Below are 21,090 nucleotides of genomic sequence, written 5' to 3'. Positions count from 1 at the left end.
AAAATAACAAACACAATGCTTAAGATGAAATCCAAACTTGCTGTGGCAGATTATATATATAGTCACCATTCAATTGTCTTTTCTTTCTTTTTCTTTAACTTCTGAGCCCAATTTCAATGGTGAAAAGGTTATGAACATTAGGATATACTGTGAAGTGTGTTGACTTTAATTCATTTGGCAAATATTTATGTAGAATCTGGAGTTTGCAAACCTTTCTTAAGATGGCATTGGCTATAATCATGAATCTGGAAAAACTGGAAAAATGTGTGCTCAAGTTAGAATATTTTGCATACGCAGGGGTTTTTTTTTTGGAAAATATGCATAAAATATCCTTCTTATCTGTACTATATTCTCCATGTGTAAAGTTGTCATAAAAACATAAAAAAACATTCTGAAAGCCAAATTCTGAAGCTTCTTCATAGTAAACCTAAAAATGAAACAAGGAATACTGAGTAACATCTAACGGCATAGTAAAATTATACTTTATTTTTCTGAAAAAAACTTAGTTGTTTTTCACAGTTGTTATAATGAAAAGGAACTAAGATGATACATAAGACACTCAGTTAAAGATCTTTTAGGCCTTGACATTTTGAACACAGGAGTTTCCCATGTTTTTTTTAGCATATTTAGATGAATTTCACAAAAAAATTTCTGAACTTGACATTGTGTTAACCTTAAATAATAAATAACAGTCATTTAAAAAGATAAACTATCTAGCAAAATAAATATCTTTATTTCCAAGTACTGAAACTTCATTCTTCTCAAAGTTTATACCACTGAGGTTTCATAGAAAAAATACTTACCAGGGTTACTCAACCATCATTGAACTTTTCATCTAGAAAGTGGATGTATAAGATGTTGTCAGCTCAAATGTAATGCTTTGATAGCTAGTGACTGACAGTACAAAATTCTTCAATCTAAACCAGTTCTTTTTAATGTACCTATATACATTTATTTTTTTTAATTTTCCCATTAAAAATCTCTACTTAAAAGAAATTATATCAATGGCTCATTCTCTAGTAAGTCTATGGCTTAAATTTCCTTAATAACTTTTTTTTTCATAGAAACACTTATGTTGATGTCTTTAAGGATTTCTTCAATGTCAAAAATCTAAATTTATAAGAATTATTACTATCAATTTTAGGAGTACTTAAAACATTTTTGTGACGAAAAGTATTATAATCTTAAATAATTTTACTGTGTCAAAAATTTCTTCATTATCTCTTTCTGGATTTTTTCTTCTTTTCTTTTTATGGGTGGAGTCTAATTCACTAGACTCAACCTTGAACTCTCAATTATATCGTATTTAATTACCAAAGGCACACTTTATGTTTTCAACCCCTTCACTGGCCATTCCTCATCTAATGCCTTCATTTACAACACTGAGAAGCAGTTTAACATTATGGAAAGAATACAGGATGTGGAGCGAGAAGACTAAGTCTTGAGATCTAAATCACTCTCAAGTTGTGTGATTTTAAATTTCAGTTTCTTATTGCAAAAATGGCAAGATGAATGTCATTTACCTATAACTGGGGAAATTAAATTAGAATATATTTAAAAGGGTTTTTCAAGTATAAGATGTCTTATAGATGTTAGTAATTATTACCATTGGGTAAAGTGAAATAATTCTCTGCCTACATCATATAAGGTATCAAGTTATACTCATCTATGAATAGAAAAAAAAAAAAAAACTAGTATTTTGGGTTTATCATCAAAACTCTTCTCTAAACTCCTAAACTAATGTTGAGATGCACTATTTCACTGGCTATCCAAATCAATTCTTGATTTGAAAAAAGTCATTAGTAACTATAATACCTTTTTTCTACAACTCATTAAAATCCCTGGGGATAAAATAAGAAACACAGGCTGTTTTATAGTGTTGTGAGACAGATCTGTAGATCATAGGAAAGCTATTACCAAAAATTCTCACTTAATAGGTCATCACCAACTTTGGGCAAAAACTCTACAACAGACTACTAATAGGCATCTTGTCAAGTGCTGAGACTATTCAAAATGTATTGAGAAAAATTAGTTATATGAATAAAGGAAAAAAATTTAATCTCAACAACCTGTAGTGATGGCTTATAAAAAAATGCAAACAACATTAATGCCAAACTACAAAAAAACTGAAAACTATAAAAGCCTCCATTCATTCACAGTAAAGTCTGCTAGTGCAACATATAAATATAGTAGCACAGTGAGTGACTAAAAATCCATTTTTAAATGACCTGCAGACCTGAGTTAGAATTCTACCTCCAACAATTACTAGCCATGTGGTATTAGGCAAGTAAATCTCTCTATGCTCCATTCTCCTCACCTTTAAAATGAGACTCATGATTGTTTGTACTTCATAATATTGTTAAAAAAGATAAAAGAATATAATACATATAAAATATTTAGCACTTTGCCTGAAATATCATAAGTGATCAATACATTAAAAAAAAATTTTTTTTTCAACGTTTATTTATTTTTGGGACAGAGAGAGACAGAGCATGAATGGGGGAGGGGCAGAGAGAGAGGGAGACACAGAATCAGAAACAGGCTCCAGGCTCTGAGCCATCAGCCCAGAGCCTGACGCGGGGCTCGAACTCAAGGACCGTGAGATCGTGACCTGGCTGAAGTCGGACGCTTAACCGACTGCGCCACCCAGGCGCCCCAGTGATCAATACATTTTAGCTATCGTTACTATTGCTATGGCTCCCCAAAGTGCTGATGCAGTCTGGGTCTGCATCAGCAACAGTAGGCAATATGAAAGAAGCATATGCTTTGTGATTGTCAGACCTCATAAACAAAACCCTAGGTGCTGTTTTAGGTATCATATTTTAAGAATAATGATAAACAGCATCATGTCCATAAGAGAATAGTTAGGATGACAGCAGATCTAGAAAATAAGTCATGTGAGGGAAGGCTGAGAAACTAGAAAATAATAGTGAAAAGGTATAAAAAAATTACACCAATTTTTAAAAATCTGAAGGAATGTTTTATACACACACACACACACATACATATTTCATGTGTATTCATATTTCATCCTATGTGTATATGCAAAGGATAAAAGAGGAAACACCTATATATCTCCATATCAAATTAAGGCCAACAGGAGGAAGAATCTCTAGGAAATTTTATGAGCTTCCATTTCCAACTACTGATGTGTTCATGACTAGGATGATGATGTCACCAGGGCTGTGTTGAGAGAGGTGGGATGCTGGATTTGACTAATTCCTCTTTCTCAGCCTACAACTTTAAGCAGTCCACTATTTCTCCATTGATTATAACGGCCGGATTGTTTACTAGAATCAGAGTACTGTACATTCTTATCCTTAATATAATTTCTTCATCGACACTACCCATTCCTTAATACCTCAAACCATTCTCTGTCCTAACAATCTATTTTGACAAATAATTTGAAACTGTACACTTATGAATGTGTTCATAACACATTCATTTTTTGGAATATTATATATTTGCAATTACTTATATGTGAAAACTGACATTTTCAGCTCTTACAAAATTTTCATCACATTATTACTCAACATGTTAACCAGTTCTACCTACATTAAAAGGCTTCCCTAGTAGTCTATGTAACCACTGGGGTTACCCATTTTGAATCTAATGGGTACCCGAATACATACCCTAAATAGACACAAAATTTGAAGTACATACCCTTTTTATAGGGTGAACATATAATTCTTACCCGTATTTCAAAAATATAGCCACAAAGAGTCAAGAGCTATTAATCTAAACTATTAACATATTCCACTTTCCTTCTAGATCTGCTATTCACACAGATGCATACTTACAATCCTCTGTACTACACACACTTTACCAACTGCATTTTTCTATCTTAAGAAAATTCTTTCCATGTTTTTCCACACAATTTCACATTTCTGTTCCATACCTTAAGACTGCAAACTATAAAGTAGATGATTTTTTTGTACTACATAAAACTCACACATATTCCAAGATTGTAAAGGTTATCATCAAAATAGCACAAGCCAAGAAATTATTCAGTCTAACTCACTTTAACAAAATATTCCATTGAGGGGTTAACTATGTTTTGTAATACACTGAGTGATATATAACACATATAAGTGTAAATTTTTCTGTCTTTGAATTCATCCTATCCCAAATGCAAAGATTTGGGGGTGTGACCTACGATTCATTCATTCTTTCATTAAACAAATATTTATTGTATTGAGCGCTATGATGCATGAGAGGTGGTTCTAAATTCTTAGATATAGTGATATATAGAAGAGACAAAATCTCTGCCTTCATGGAACTTACATTCCAATAGGGAGAGAGAGAAGATACAATAACATGAATGAGTAAATATAGTATATGGGAGTAAATATAGTATATGGGAAATATAGTAAACAGTATATGCTGTGAAAACAATAAAACGTAGACAGAAATAAGGAGAATTACTAGAAGGGTGGCTAAGAAAGGACTCACTAAATAAAGTAGCATTTCAGGAAACACTGAAGGGGGAAGGAGCAAACTATGAAGACATTCAGGGAAGAGAATAAAAGTGTCACAGGCAAAGAGAGCAGGAAGAAGGCTAGTATGAATCTAGAAGATGTGGAGACTTATTAAGAGATGAGACTAGAGAAGTAAAAGGGGCTCAGATCATGGGTCCCTGTAGTCCACTGTAAAGACATCGGGGTTTTCTCAGAGTGGGATAAGAAGCCTTTGAAAGCTTATGAACAAGGAGAAAATATGATCTTAGATTAAGCAGGACCATCCTGGCTGTTGTATTGAGAATAAACTTAAAGGGAGTGGCAAGTGGAGGAAGACTTACTTAGGGGTTTACTATAATAATCAAGCAAGAAATGATGGTAGTTAGGATCAGAATGGCAAAATAAAAGTGGTGAAAAAGCAAATTTTGACTATATTAAGTAAGCAGAGCAAACAGGATTTGCAGAAGACTGGATTGGGTGTGAGAGAAAAGTCAAAGATGATGTAAAGAGTTTTTTCCTTAAGCAACATGAAGGGAAGAGCTGCCATTCGCTAAGACAGGGACAAATACGGTTGGAGCAGTTATTAATCACCCAAATAGTGATGCTGAATAAGCAACTGGAGAGCTAAGTCTCTAGTTTAGGAGAGAGGACTAGGGTGAGACATAAATTTCAGAATCATCAGCACATATTCTATTTAATGCCAGGAAAGTGAATGAAATCACCAAAGAAATGAGTGCAAATGGATAGGAGAAATAGTTCAAGGACAGCATCTTGGGGTACCCATTAATCAGTTCTGTGAATTTTGTAAAAAGGTTACTACCTTATCAGTATACTTCAAAATGTATCCTATGTATAAAGTGACATAGTGAAGATAAGGGATTTTCAACAGTGACTCATCAAGGCAAATTGGTTTTATAATCATTTGTGGCACCCTACAAGGATCCCTTTCTTTCTTCTGTTCCCTTTCCCTACTCTTTTACACTTACTGAGCACTGACAGGTTAAAGGAATACTTCACTGACAAGTTGGAAGGATAAAAAGAAAGTAAGACATAACCCATGCCTTAGAGATACTTGGAGGAAATACAAGAAAACAAATCAACTGTGCAATATATTTCATTAGTTGCTCTTATCAGTTATGCACAGGATCTTTCAGGAACTAAAGTATGTGCATTATCATGGAACAGTGAGCTGAAGCTAAAAGTATCAATGGGAATTAGCCAAGAGGAGAAAAATTCAATAGTAAAACTTTAGTGAGGCAAAGAGATAGGAAAAAACATAGTAGACTAAGCAGACTAAAAAACAGATCTTATGACTAGTAAAATGTGAGGACATTCCAAACTAAGAAGTTCACCTTTTATTTTGTGATAAGTAAAAATTATTTCAGAATTTTTAGTCAGTTTTTCATTTAAGGAAACTGAGTCTGGCATAATTGTGGAAAATACATTGGAAAGTGGAAGGGCACCTGGAAATCGTGAGGCCGGTTAGGCGGTAAGAGAAAGAATCCACTTGAGAGATACTGAGGGCCTAAAGTGAGGTGATAGCTTTGGGAATGGACATGTCCTATCTTTTCTAGGATTCAAGTCTTTAACCAAAGTCAACAATAAGTACCTGCTACTTTTTGTGAGACTATTACAAGGTCATCATTTATTATAGGATTTTGGAAATTTATGGGATTTTTCAAAGAAATAATGCATCATTTTACATGCTGAGGTACTGAGTCCCAGAGAACCAAAGAGAATAAAAGTCACATCACACAACTAATTACAAACAGATTGATTATTAATACCCAGTTTCCCTAATTTTAAGATTAACACTCTTCCCTAACAAGGCTTATATAAATGTTAAACATTTATCTTGAAAGAGAAAGCTGAAGCTTAGGAAAAAAACAATTTACCACTGATTTTAGGGCAATATTACAATTTACTGTAGCTCATCAGAAATCACAAGGTTACTGCTATGATATTTTCATGCTTTATATGCCTCTATTGTATGAAATATTTAGAATTCCAATGAAAAAATGTGTATAAGAAATAATCGAGTATTCCATTAACCTACCCTTTAAAGAGAGATACTTTTTTCAGTTCACTGAATTGTCTGTGTAAATGCCAGAGGAGACAAAAGCAACAACATTGGGGATATTAGGATATAATCATGCTCGGTCAAAACTGCATCTTCTAGCACTTGGCCTTAAAATAACATACCCAGGACACTTGGAGAATAATAAAAGCTGGAATTTCAGTAGCTAGATAACACAGAAACTTCAAAATGTAAAGGCTGGCAGACTTTTAATCAATTTGGCTTAAAATTACTTGTTCATCTTTTAAGTGATACAAGCAAAACACTTCACAAAAATTAGGAGACTATAGGAACAGAAATTGAAGTCCTCAGCAGTGATTACAATTTCTTATAAATTTAAACCAATTTAGGAAGATCCCATCATGTCTAGCAAACATATTTTTTATTATCTTTCCTAAACTGTCATCTTTAGCACTAATGTTAAAAAGGTTAATTTTAAAAAGCTAGCGAGAAAATAGCTGGCCTCACCTTGTACTTTAGGTTTAATAATATGAAGGCTATCGATCTTGCTTTTTTTAATTTGTATTTTAGAGATTTTCTTTTTCAGAGAATAAAACACTTGAAAGCAAGGAAATTGAAAGTTTTAGGGAGAAAATATACAGACTCGTTTGCCCAAACTTATCCAACCTAGTAATTCAAACATAAGTGGGATTATACAATCAAAAGGGATGAAATATAAACATGTAAGATCAATGTTTGTTAGAGAAGTAATACAATTGTAGGTTTTATGTGATATCCTAGGCATAAAACAATTTTCTAAAACATAGTAACAGTTAAAATGTATGGAGAAGCATATTGTCCTCTGCCTTTGTGTGTGTGTGTGTGTGTGTGTGTGTGTGTGTGTGTGTGTGTGTGTGTGTCTTTTGTCCAACTTAGAGGGGGAAAATAATCTTAGAAATCCCTGGGGAATTAAGACTGATCTAAATCATAGATATATACTAAGTTCTCAAAAGATTAAAATCATGTGGATATACAAAATTACATTTTAACATAAAAGATAGGATAAAGCTTAATCGGTGGTTTTAGAGAAAAGCATTACCCCAACCTAAAAGTTACACAGGCACTAATGCGGAAGAAATACAGCTCAGCTAGAATGTTTTATGACTACAGATCTATATTTAGATCTATCCAAAGAGACACTATTGTTGGAGAACTTTGTAACTTGACTTGTGTGTTCTATGATTATTAAAGCGCTTCTGTTAGAAATAAAACCATGATAATGTTGTCATTTCATAATCGTATTTCCTCCATATACATAGTATTTCTTCACTATAAAACAGTACTAGAGAATCTCTAGCAGTTTTAGTGCTTTACAATTCATAGATACACATTTGCTAGGGCCACTCAAGTGTATAATCCGACATATACGTAAATGTGCACAGATGATGACTGGAAGAAATGAGAGAAAAAGAATCAGCACTTTCCAGATACATAGATAAGAATATTTATATAATATCTCATAATACAATCTGGTAAAATAATACTGACAGAAAATGTTTTATGTTAGGTAAATCTAAATGTTTCTAAAATTTGATGTTGTAATCTACCTAAAGAAAACAATAGTATAAAATTCACAACTGAAATTCATAAATGCTACATCCCAAGTGGGGAGAAACACCCCATGTGGAACATAAGTTAATATAAGTCAAATTACATCAGTTTTAGGAAGCTATTCTCAAATTTACAGTATAGAATGAGTATAAGGAATACATTGTTAGCATGTTTGCAATAAAACCAAAAAACTATTGGCTAACAAAAGTAAAATCCTAGGTGATCTCCACTGGGATTACACAGTGTTATTAGGAAGTATGATCTAGTTACAAAGAAACGAGCAACTGAGTCTATAGCTATTTTCCAACTAAAGATAAAAATGAAAAACATATTATTGGTAGGGTAAGACCCATGATAATTCTGTGTTTGAAACTGGTAGTATTCAGGACTTTGCTTCTAAGGCCTGTCATCTTGGATCCTATTTTCAAGGAATTCAATCTGATGTTAAAAGACATGTTATAACTTGGATTTCAGACTTTAGTGCTTCAGAAATATGTTTATATACTTCATAATATAATTATAGGTACCTTAAGACAGATAAGGCAAATGGTAGCAATATATTGGAAATATAATTGAAAAATGCAGTTGTCCAGAAGCACTTGTGGGGATGATGTCTCTGAAAAGCTGCTCAAAGCTCTAGAGTTTGAAGTAAAATTTTTGATGTTGTCACTCTCAATCTATTGAATGGCTGACAGACAATCAAACCCGTCTGGCTGGCTGGCAGCTCATTTTGCTGGCAGGTGGCAAACAATTAGACACACCAATTTGTGCCTCCTGATGACATTAAAGCATGAAACTAAGTTGTATGCAGGGCCTAGTGATTTGTGTGAAAGCATTTCAAAAATAATACTCTTTGCCGTGGCAACTCATTTCAGACTGCCACCTCCCATTATGGCTTTGAGCAGTGAAGACGACAGACTTGAGTTACGTGCAGTGCAAGGCCGCTTCTGTTCAATCCGTCATCAGCGCCCCCTGAGACCTCAATCCCCTCCTTTCATCAATATCACCTCATCATTTACATTTGATAGTACTTGAGCTACTGCATATATTAACTACACTAGAGACCCTTTTCCTAAAAAGAATTGAAATATGCTTTGTGTGCCTCGATTTCATTTCTACTTATGCAATTTAGAATAATGATTCCACTCCCATTGCACTTTGCACAAATGCTACCAAGAACAAATGGAAAGCTCTATTTTTTTAAAGCCATACTCACAAAAGTGTAATAAATTCTGAATAGCTGAGAATACTGGCACTCAAGTGATAGCTCTGTTAAGTTTTAATGAAAAAACTGTTCTAACAATAATCCAAATTAAAACAAAAATATTTAAATTAATTTTTATTTCATCGGATTCTCTTATGCAAATCACAATAATTCTCTGTACTTACTGTTTTGTATTTTAAGAAAAGTTAAATATATAATTTAAAAGCGGAACACAAAATTTTTATAACCCTAAATTAAGTTATAACAATTTTATAGATGTATACAATTACAGATACTTACATGCATATGTTTACATATACTCATAAACACACATACACTATATAACCTGGGAACATAAACTAAATAGGCAAAATAGATGATATCAATATGAAATGGCATAAGGAACATCCAAGGAACTATATGAATGAACATCCAAATATAATATTAACACAAACCATTAAAAAATATTTCCTACATTTTATAGCCCCCCTTTTTTAGTTTACTAAAAATTCTGACACTCAACACATTTTATCTTGTATGACAATTTTTCTTGAAACATTTCATCTCCATTTACTATTCTGTAATTTCAATGTAGACAACACTGTCTTTACCCATCTTTATATGTGTCATGATGACTAATGCTATTTACATTTTCATAGTAAATTTTCAAGAAATATCTATACAACAGTGGTTAAAATGTTTAAAGGTAAAGTTTACGTTATATTTATATATGAGAAAGATAATTTGTCTTAACTGCAAATGGCTTTACTGCCACACCTCTGCCCCCTAAACACCAAAAAATTACTATCTCAAATTTGGACAAAGCACTTTGGCTATTTTGGAAAAAGTAATACATAAGAGGTATTATATTTTGACTATATATTTATTTCTGACATTCCAGTTTAAGAAACATTTGATTTCCTAACTTGATCTTTTCTAAAACAAAAAACAATTGTTTACCAATCATCTCACACACATATATAGATTTGGGGGGGGGGGGAGGAGTGTTTTTAACATCAAAAACAATTTAATTCAGATGGTAAACACATTCTTTAGTTTATATGCTGATATGTAAATATGCATCCATCCCAGTATCAAATTTAAGTACTACTGTTAGTAATTATGACCATTCTAAAATATTTTTCTAATACCGCATGAGTTATTAAATAGTAGGATAAATTACATCAACAAATTCTTTGGTTCTAAAATGTTTTATGCTGCTTGTGAACTATCATTTTAATGGCATATATAGTGGAACAGAAAAAAAATTCGTTGTTCCCAACTAAAAATGCCTTGTATGATTGAATGTAGATATATGGGCCATGTTACATTTATCCTGAAAATTACATAACGAAGGTGATAATGAATATTTTAAATTTTTTCCATATACTTGCATTTAAAACTCAAATTTGAATTTTATTACTTGAAGCTATTTAATCTCCAATAATTATTACAGTTTTCAGTACTATGATAAAGGAATTTCAGAGCCAGACTAGAACTTGGAGAGATATGGCGTATCCCTTCCACCTTTTGTCTATGAAACAATTAAGTCCAAAAAGATAAAATCATTTCCTCAATACAGTGTAGTCACTTGATGATGGAATCAGAATCTGGATTTCCCTATTTGCAATTAAAAAAATTTTTTTTAATATTTATTTGTTTTTGAGAGAGACAGAGTGTGAGCGGGGGAGGGGCAGAGAGAGACAGGGAGACACAGAATCAATCAGAAGCAGGCTCCAGGCCCCTAGCTGTCAGCATAGAGCTGGACATGGGGCGTGAACCCATGACCTGAGCCAAAGTCGGATGTTTAACCCAGTGAGCCCCCCAGGCACCCCTCCCTATTTCTAATTTAATGTGCTGTCCTGCATATCATATTAAAACTCCTTTTTAGAGATGTATTATTAAATGCCTTACTATGTATGAGATCAATCTGGTTGGCCTAGTGCTTTGATATTCTTTACAGTCAGAATTTACATTACTAAATATAAGGTTTTCAAGATCGTCCAAATAGTTTTCAATTAATAAAGTCCTTATTTAGAATCCTGTGAATAATCAGTTAAGTACCTACCTGTCAAAGGAATGAAACTGCATAGGAAGAATAGCTTGCGCTTCTCTCTTCAATGCTGGATCTGGATATGGGATAGGTTCAGGGCCACATTCTGCAATTTCGACTGGGGCAGCCACAAGACTTTTCAGTATTTCCTTGACATTGATGCCTTTGGTTTGACTAATGCTAGATATGGATGGTGCAGGTTTCAACAGTTCACTGGGGTTCTCCGTTAAGCTTTCCTGTGATTTTTTCACTTCTGATGACAAAGTGGATAACAACTCACTCATGGCATCAGGGCCTGTGCCGGGCTCTAATTCTGCCCCATTCAGGATGCTAGCCACTTGCTCCTCTCCGATTCCCGAATCTGTATGTGGAATAGAACTTTCTAGCTGAATATCTTCACCAGGGGTTGGTGTTTCTTTTTCCTTTATAGTGTCTGGAAATGTAGCAGGTGTTTCTGTAATAAAAGAAACTGGTTTAAACAAAAAGCTTCACAAGCGAAAATCCAGCATATTTAATAAAATATTCTCACATATTAGAATAAAGAATATAAAGCCTGTGAGACACAAAAAGTCTGCTAAATGGAGGTGCATAACAACTACTGGATTAAAACATATCATCCATGTACACCTGTCATTTTGTTCAAGAAGCATAGCAGAACCCTGTTTCTTTTATAAGCCACTTGGCATTTCAAAATTGATTTCTTTAAAAGCACAGAGAAATAGTACCCACAACAATTTCTTATAGCAGCTTATAAATAATATGAAATTCCCCTCCAGCCTTTCAGTGTTAGCTACCAATGAGACGAGACATTCTTATGCTTCCCTAATGTTATCTTTAAAAATATGAAGTCATTGTATACCTTTTTGGCACTTCAATAACCAATAATATAATATCTAACTGAAATATTTAAACCAATTTAAGATATCATTTTTAAATTATATTTAAAATCACACACATATTATACTAAAATTCTGAAGTCAATAGCAAAAAGTATGCCAAATAATAATTTCAAAAGGATAAATACTTTAGTAAGAAAATAATGCTCTGCAAGAATTTAGCCTATATGTGCCTTTAAGAACAATTATTTTGGAATACTCATATTCATTTTTTGTGAATAAATATAAATTTCAATTTATGAAAACTACAGCAGATAAAATATATACAGGTGTGAAATACATATATGATATTACCAATTAAAATAGAAAACCATCTTTAAAATATTAAATGCCTATCAAATGTCATTATACAAATGTTAATATAATGGAGTTCCACATATAATAAAATGTTATTAAATTCTACATGGTGACCTTGAAAAATTGATATAATCTAGGTATAATAGGAATAATAGGTCTTAATAAAGTCATGTTGAAGAAGAAAATAAGATACATAGGTAAATTATTTGCAGTTCCCATATAAAGTAGATACTTAGTAAATTGTTGGCTACTTGTATTACTCAGACTTATATTTATAAGTTTATTCATTGTAAATAAGAAGGGCAGACTATTTCTAAGATCTCTTCAAAATGAACATCTGTAAATTCTATAAAACTGCCCTTAGAGTTTTGTTGTTTTGGTTGTTTGTTTCTGTGTTTTGAAAGATTATTTAAAAACAGAAAATCAGGAGAATGCCCAACAGGGAACAGGCTATTTTGATTTCAATAAGACATCTCACAAAATCTTTGGTGAAGTCTCTTGTAAAAACACATAGAAATGTTTTGATGATACTACTTTTTGGGTGGGATCCTAATTTGTACAATGAGAAAACATGCTAAAGGATAAAATACAATGTGAAGGGATTTCTCTGGCAACAGGGCTTAATTCTTAGACTCTACTTTTGCTAATTTCTTAAATGTAGATTAATATCATGACATCCACATTTACTGAGATGAATTTATTGATTTTTCCAGATTTCAGAATAATTTTGTCAAGTTTTCAAAAGAAAGAAAATGCCTTTTTTATTCAAATTGTATTAGATATGTACATTACTTTATAAATATAACATCTTCATATTATTCAACTTAATATATACTATTCATTTAAATTGCCTAAAAATGTACATCTCTCACATTTCAGTGTTTTATTGTAGTTTCCCTCATATTTATTAAATAGGTTTATTTGTTTGGTCAAAGGAGTCCGAATTTAAAGAAGAAAAGATTAATCAGTCGAACATGACAATAATATTAAACACTGGATGACCAACATGAAAAACAGTGTAGACCTACTCTTTTTTGTTACAAGACTAAAAATTTAAGATAACTACATGAAAGTTTTGAGAAGAAATATAATTTTAATAATACTATTGGCAAAGCACTAGAGAAGGAAAAGGTAAGAAGTAAGGTTAAAGTTTGGCATCTTTTTTTAATAAAACTCTGTGACAGAAAATTAAGACTTAAATCAGAATAATAGCATTGAGAATAAGAAAGAAGGGAAAGAACAAAGATGCTTCTGGAATACCTAGTTTAAGAAAAAGAAGAATGGAGAATGTCACTAAGTGAGGAAGGAAGCAAAGGATTAGCAAGTTTGTTCAGAAATTTAATAAATATTGAAATCAATTGAATACAGAATCTCTGAAATATTTATACCCGTTAGGTAAAAAGAGATATAGCCTTGTATTTTGGGATTACTCAAACTAAAATGATAATTGAAACTTTAAAACTTCATGAAAAAAACCTAGGAATAAAAAATGAGAAAACAACTCTAAGGAAGTTACTGTTAAACGTACTACTGACTTTATTTAATTCACATTTGCATCTATAGATTATATATTTGGCAGTGAAAACAATTGTGGCAGAAAAATCAGAAAATTAAATAGTAGTAGTGAAGTCTCTATGGCAACAGGACAGAAAATGTAAATGCAGAAACAAATTAAGAACTCTAACATTAACAATAAATCACAGTGGCATGGTTACCAGCATGAGCTTCTTCCAGAATTTAATTCTCAAAAGGCAGATAGTCAAGTCTAGTTCTTAGTTTGAATTTACCTACTTTATAGGTTTAGCTTAGTGTCTGAGTTTATCATAATGTGATGTCTCAGTACCTTTATTTATGGTGTGTTTTATATTAAGAGCTACACAAAAATGTAAACTTCTCAAGTTATATGAACTTGAAATACAAGCATTTTGCCACAAACAAAATATGTAAGTAGATAAAGTCTTAGACTTAGTGTCTACAAGATATCATTTAAAAGATTTTTCCACCAACTATGCAATTTTTGCCTTTCTGTTGAACTCTCAAGGAACAATGAAAATCTATAACTCACTAAATAGATACTTGGTACTCAAATATAAATGTTGATCTCTCCATTACAAAACACAGTTAAGTTTACTAAAACTGAATATTGAGAGGTGCCTGGGTGGCTCAGTCAGTTGAGCATCCAACTTCAGCTCAGGTCATGATCTCAGGGTTTGTGGGTTCAAGTCCTGCATCCAGCTTGCTGATGTCAGCATGGAGCCCACTTCAGATCCTCTGTCACCCTCTCTTTCTGCCCCTCCCCCACTTGAGATCTCTCCCTTAAAGATAAGTAAACGTTTAAAAAATTGAATATTTAAATATTTTCAAATGACTCACCAAAATATTTACACAGTAATAATTTTTTTACTGTGTCTGATAAACTAATGATTTAAAAATGAAGCAGTAATTTTGATATTTCAATAAGAATTCTATTAAAATAAATAAACTGTATAAAGCATACTTTGTCATCAAATTATGTAGCATAAACACTAATGGAAAATTTTATAATAGTAAGTGCAAATAAAAAACAGATTAGTAGTGAAAAAGCCTATTTTAATTTCCAATTATGCATTAACATCTTTTACAGAGCATGCTCTTAGTTGATAACATCAACTTCTACTTAGATAGCTTATGCATTTCCAGAATGCTTCTCTGGGAAACCAAAGTACTTTGAGGATTTAACCCAAGTGACTTCAATAGGATGTTAAGCATGAACAACAGAGAAAGTACAAAAGATTGCATCTTCCCCGGTTAGATCAATGACAGTAGACTTGTAATTTTTCAATTATTCTTTATCAGTCTCTGCAGCAAGAGGCCACATTAGTACACCAAACAAGAAATATGATTGGCCTGAGTGTTCTTAACCTTATCTGAAATGGGTGGTTGGATGCCAGATGCCTCTTTTACTTACTGTTTTCCATTGAACCTAATGAATTTTAGGAAACATATAGGGTTAACTTCAGCAAATGACATGATTTCTAATATGGGGACCTCAATTATCACATTCTTTTCTCCAAAAATTTCATTTTAGAGCGATTTATAAAGTGTTTCAATATGTCTTCCCTATTAAGTTATTCAAATGGCTATTTTCCAAACTCCTTAAATAAAGAAACAACATGAGAGGCACCTAAGTGACTTAGTTAAGTGTCCAACTCTTGGTTTCAACTCAGGTCATCATCTGTTTTGTGAGTTTGAGCCCCATGTCCCGGCCCTGGGCTGACAGTACAGAGCCTGCTTGGGATTCTCATTCTCTCTCTCTCTCTTTCCTTTCTCTCTCTCCCTTCCCTCCTCCCCTGCTAACACTCTCTGTCTAAAATAAATCAACTTAAAAAAAGAGAAATAACATGAAAGGAAGACACAGCTCCTTGTTAGTGTAGCACTAAAAATTATATTAACATTGTTTGCTCAAAGCAAACTAAATCACATTAGAGTAATTTAACATAAAACATAAAAACTGCATATAACTACATTGTACATTTTGTTCATATTAAATCCCAAAATGCCAAGTTATGCAAAAATTAACCTAAACTCCAAGGAAGAAAAAGGCCAGCTATATACAAAAAGATTTAAAAATCATTATTATTCATTTTACACAAAAAAAGACTGCAAGGCATTAAGTAATTTTTGCAATTCTTTATATGTGATTCAATTTTTGGTTTGTTACACTAATCGTATAAGAATACAACTTTAAGAATCCATATTACCCATATGAATGAATATACTCATAACAGACAAAATTATAGTTCCGAAGAAACAATTAGGAGCCAGGAAGATACTTCTAACTGATGTTTTGACAGTGATGTTTTGATCTGTTTGAGTTTATCTTACTTGGAGTGCATTAAGCTCTTTGTATGTGCATACTACTGATTTTCATCAAATTTGGAAAATTTTCAGGCCATTATTTCTTTAAAATTGTTTTCTTCCTATTTCTGTCTCCTCCCCTCTCCCCTAAGACTCCCATTATTTGTATGTTGCTTCACTTGATGGTGTCTCACAGGTATCTGAGGCTCTCCAACCTTTCTTCATTCTGCTCCTCATTCTGTTCCTCAGAGTGAGAGAATAGAAATTGTCCTGTCTTCAAGTATGCTGATTCTTTCCTCTGCCAACCTAAATCTTCTGCTGAACCCCTCTAATGAATTTTTATTTTAGTTATTACAATTTACAACTTAAGATTTGCTATTTATTTCTTTCCTATAACATTTACTGATGTCTTCCTTTGGTGAGACATCACCTTCATACTTCTAATTCTTTAGAAAAGTGTTCCTTTAATTGCATATGTATAATAGCTGGTTTAAAAGATTTGTCTAATCAGTCCAACATCCAGGCTTCCTCAAAGGCAATTCTATGGACTGCTTTTTTCCCCTGTGTATTTGCCATACTTTCCTTTTTCTTTACAAGTTTCAAAAAATTTTTGTTGAAAACTGAATATGTTCAATAATTTAATGTGGAAATCTTGAAAATAAGACCCTTCCTATAGGGATCACTGTTCTGTTTGTTGACTTGCCTGAACAGATTTCATAAAATCTATATTCTATATTTCTGTTCAGTTAGCTTAGTGATCTGGCAATGATTAGACAGAGAGTGCCTTAAATATCTTGCACCAGTATGTCTTCTGCTCTTTGCCAGAAGCTTTGGGTGTGTAGTAGGGCATGCTTCCAACAATTCTATTTTAAACTCTCCCTTGGTCTTCATTTCTTGCTTGCACAGAGCCTTCAAGGTTAGCCAGAGGTGAGTGACTGGGGCCTTCTCAGGTCTTTCCTGGACCTGAATATAGGCCCCAGAGTAAGAATATCTCATTTTCAGGACTTCCTTTTAAGCTTTTTGGTAAGGTTCTTATTTTCCCAACTAGTACTGCCACCTTGAGCACTTGCTATATTACAAAAAAAAAAAAAAATGCTGCTGATTATTTCAAAAAATATCTAGGGCTTTTCTCATTGAGCAAGCTCTAATCAGGTTAAATAGTGGCAAGCTCATCGGAGCTTTACCAGGGAGCTGCCAGATAGTATAGTGCTCCAGGATGGGACTTCCTGAAAACTCCCAACATAACTAGCCTCCTTCCAGTGCTATTGGGCTGCTGGTTTTCACAGCTACCACAGTTGTCTGGATGCTGATTTTCAAGGCTATCACAGAGCTGACAAAAACTAGAGGGCAACAGGGCAAGATAAATCACCAAAAAGCTCACTATTCTCATAAAAATTTTGGAGTTTTTCTTCAATTAGCACTCTCTGAATTGGTGCAAGCCTTCGATTACTTTCCAGAGAAGTGGAACAGATGATTTTGACAATTGTTCCCAGTGTTCTCTTTGCTTTTTGGAGGAGCAGTTCTTTGGACGTCCTTACTCCACTCTTTCAGAAGTCCTACTTCTAAGTGATGTTTACAATTCCAATTTGCACATTGTGAATAAATTATCAATTATACTCATATACATATGTTTTCCTTTTCCTTTCCCTACTTTGTGTCTGTACTTTTAACTCTTTTCTTTTCAAAGGAAAAAAAAAACACCACTTTCCTATTAAAATACATCATGCATTTCCATAGTGTTATGGAGGCAACCATTGGCACTAATAATAAATGCCAACATATATGCCAAGAACATCTTCAGCTGCAGAAAAACAGAAACAACCAAATATAGTGTAATTCTGTTAATATCTATCAGATAAGCCACATTTACAACTTATACATGATGAAGAGTTCAGGCTTTGAAATTAAGTCTGTTTGCCTTTCAGTGAAGACTTATTTACCCCTTATTAGCTTTGTGATATCTGAGGAACCATTTAAGCTTTCTCAGCTTCATTCTTTTATCTGTAAAATTGGCATAATGATAGTACATACATTATAAAGTACACATTATATATTATATTGTTGTGATGACTAAAGAACATAATTTATGAATAGCACCACGCATGGAGTAACCTTACCATAAATTTTTGTACCTTGCTGCTGCCATTATTGATTTTACTGTTAATGATCATTACCATCATCATCACCATATCCCCAAAGAAAATATAGAGCCAAGCCATCTATCAGTTATTCTCTTTATGCATCCTCAACTTCTTTATTTATTTTGAGAGAGACAAAGTGGGGGGGGGGGAGGGTAGAGGCAGAGAGAGGAGAGAGAGAATCCCAAGCAGGCTCTCTGTTGACCCCTGTTGGGCTCCATGCAGGGCTCAATCCCACGAACTGTTGAGTTCAATACATAAGGTGAAATCAAGAGTTGGATGCTTAACCGACTGAGCCATCCAGGTGCCCCTCATCTTCAACTTCTGTCCACCTTTCCTAGCTCTGGCCTATTTGCAGACCAATATCTCTTAACCTAAGAGAACAACTTCTCAACCCATATCCCCTTACATTTCTAGCCCTTAAGCTGCTTTGGTTATTTCTCCCTCCTTTCTGAAGGGAGTATGTCATAATTGAAAGATCATGGTAATGCCATCAAACTGATCAAAGTTCCAATTCTGCCTCTACAACCTACTAGCTTTCCATGTTGTCTTGGAAAAAAATAATTTTGCTTTCAGAATTGCAGGGGTTTCACTTGAAAAACATAGATCTTAAGTAGGCCGTAAGGATTAAGAAACTTGTCAGTCTGTCACCTTTACTCTCCTTCCTTGATTCAGCTTTCCAAAGACTTAGAAGATTTCCACAGACATCGCAAAATTAATACATCTAGATATATTTTTCCTTCCCCAGGTTAGGGAAGTTTTCAGCCATTACTTCTTCAAATAAGATTTCGTTCTCTCTTCTCCTTCTGGAATACCTATAATGTAAATGTTAGTGTGTTTTGATGTCCACTAAGAACCTCAAACTATCTTCACTTTTTTTTTAACTATCTTCACTTTTAATTTTTTTTTTAAGTTTTATTTATTTATGAGAGATAGAGACAGCACAAGTGGGGAAGTGGCAGAGAGAGAGAGAGAGGCAGAATCCAAAGCAGGCTCCAGGCTCTGAGCTGTCAGCACAGAGTACAACACAGGGCTTGAACTCAAAAACCATGAGATTATGACCTGAGCCAAAGTCGCACACTTAACTGACTGAGCCACCCAGGTGCCCTGTTCACTGTTTTTGTTTTGTTTTGTTTGTTTTTGTTTTTTAATGTTTTGCTGTTCAGATTCTATTAGTTCTATTACTTTCTCTTTGAGTTGACTTTTCTTTTGCTTCATCTAATCTGTTGAACCAATCTAATTTTTCACTTATTTTTTTCTTCAGCTCTATAACTTCTAATTGGTTTTTCTTCATTTTTCCCATCTCTTTGTTGAAGTTCTTACTGTGTTCACACATTCTTCTTCCCAGTTCAATGAGCATCTTTATAACCATTATTTTTAACTCTTTATCAGGTAAATTAACTTATCTATATTTCATTGTTTCTGAGGTTTAACTTTTTCTTTCATTTGGAACATATTCCTCTGTTTTTTTTCATTTTGCTTGCCTCTCTGTCTTGGTTTCTATGCATTAGATGAAACAACCACCTCTCCCAGGCTTGAAAGAGTGGGCTCCTATAGGAGATATCTTGCCATTCCACTCAAAGAGCCCTGGCTCTCTGTAGTCTCTCAAACCTCAGCACTTGTCCAAGCAGCCTATTATATTTTAATAGCTCCCAGGGGTTGAGATGGGCTTAGACCTGCCAGTATCCCTAACAGGAGGACCCAGATTCAGGTTAATTAGATGACAGACCCTCAGGCAGCAGCTCTTTAAAGTATGCAAATCTATATGGTCCTTTGGAACCAACAGTGTAAGCCCCACTGGCCATGAGAGCCAGATTATCTGGCAGCATCCGCTGGGTGGCAATTATAAAAACCAGGGACTGGGACGAGTGCACACGCTTTTTTTCTGAGAGATACTAGCATGCTGAAGCAAGGGAGAGGGAAAGCATCAAGGTGGCATCCACAGCCTACATTCCTTGGGATAAACTCCATAGGCCACTAGATACATGCCGAAGGCCAAGCTCCAGGATAAGTAAGCCAAAAGGTCTCAAGAGGTCTCCTTCACAGAAAGACTGGAGGGTGTGCCTCAGTTTGCTCTCTGTGTAGTACCCGGGGTAGCAGCCCGCCAAGAACTGTGTCTCAGACTGGTAGAGTCCTATGGGACTCAGGAATGAAAGTTCCCTATCCACAAGAGCTGGGTGATCAAGGGGCTTCCCTGGGTGCACTGCAAAAAACTAGGGCACCAGAGACTGGAAATGATTATAGTCAGCCCCTAGATGCATGTTTAATTAGAAGCCTGTTCCTCAGGGCGTAGTCATGATGATTAGCTAATAAGCCTTCTTAGAAAGACAGAGTCCCTGGGTCTGCTGCCTCTAGATGTACCCTGTGGGTGGTAGCTGTTTTAGAACTTTGTCCCCATTGGTTACAACCCTGTTAGACTCACAAGGGTAAGTTGCCAGAGTCAAGCAATATACAGTTGCCCCCTGGCAGCAAATTGTAAAAATTGGGATGCCAGACTGAGGCATAGGCTCCTTCCTGGGTGACACAGATTATTACAGTTCCATAACACCAAGAACACAAGCTCCTCTGGCCTTCAGAATC

General features: G+C 34.0%; 1 protein-coding gene across 11 annotated transcripts in view; it reads right to left on the bottom strand.

Annotated features, from left to right (window-relative positions):
* The window catches only part of NBEA (neurobeachin), a 676,718-nt gene that overhangs the window by 413,963 nt on the left and 241,665 nt on the right, over positions 1-21,090 (bottom strand). For all 11 annotated transcript variants that reach the window (XM_053214308.1, XM_053214315.1, XM_053214324.1 and 8 more), the window contains one exon: positions 11,358-11,796. In XM_053214308.1, the coding sequence (XP_053070283.1) occupies positions 11,358-11,796 (439 nt within the window). The remainder of the gene's footprint in view (positions 1-11,357; positions 11,797-21,090) is intronic.

The sequence above is a fragment of the Acinonyx jubatus genome, chromosome A1 (genome assembly GCF_027475565.1).
Source record: "Acinonyx jubatus isolate Ajub_Pintada_27869175 chromosome A1, VMU_Ajub_asm_v1.0, whole genome shotgun sequence".
NCBI classification, from domain to species: Eukaryota; Metazoa; Chordata; class Mammalia; order Carnivora; family Felidae; genus Acinonyx; species Acinonyx jubatus.
The sequence above is the reverse complement of the archived record's forward strand: the minus strand, read 5'-3'. Positions and strand labels throughout refer to the sequence as shown.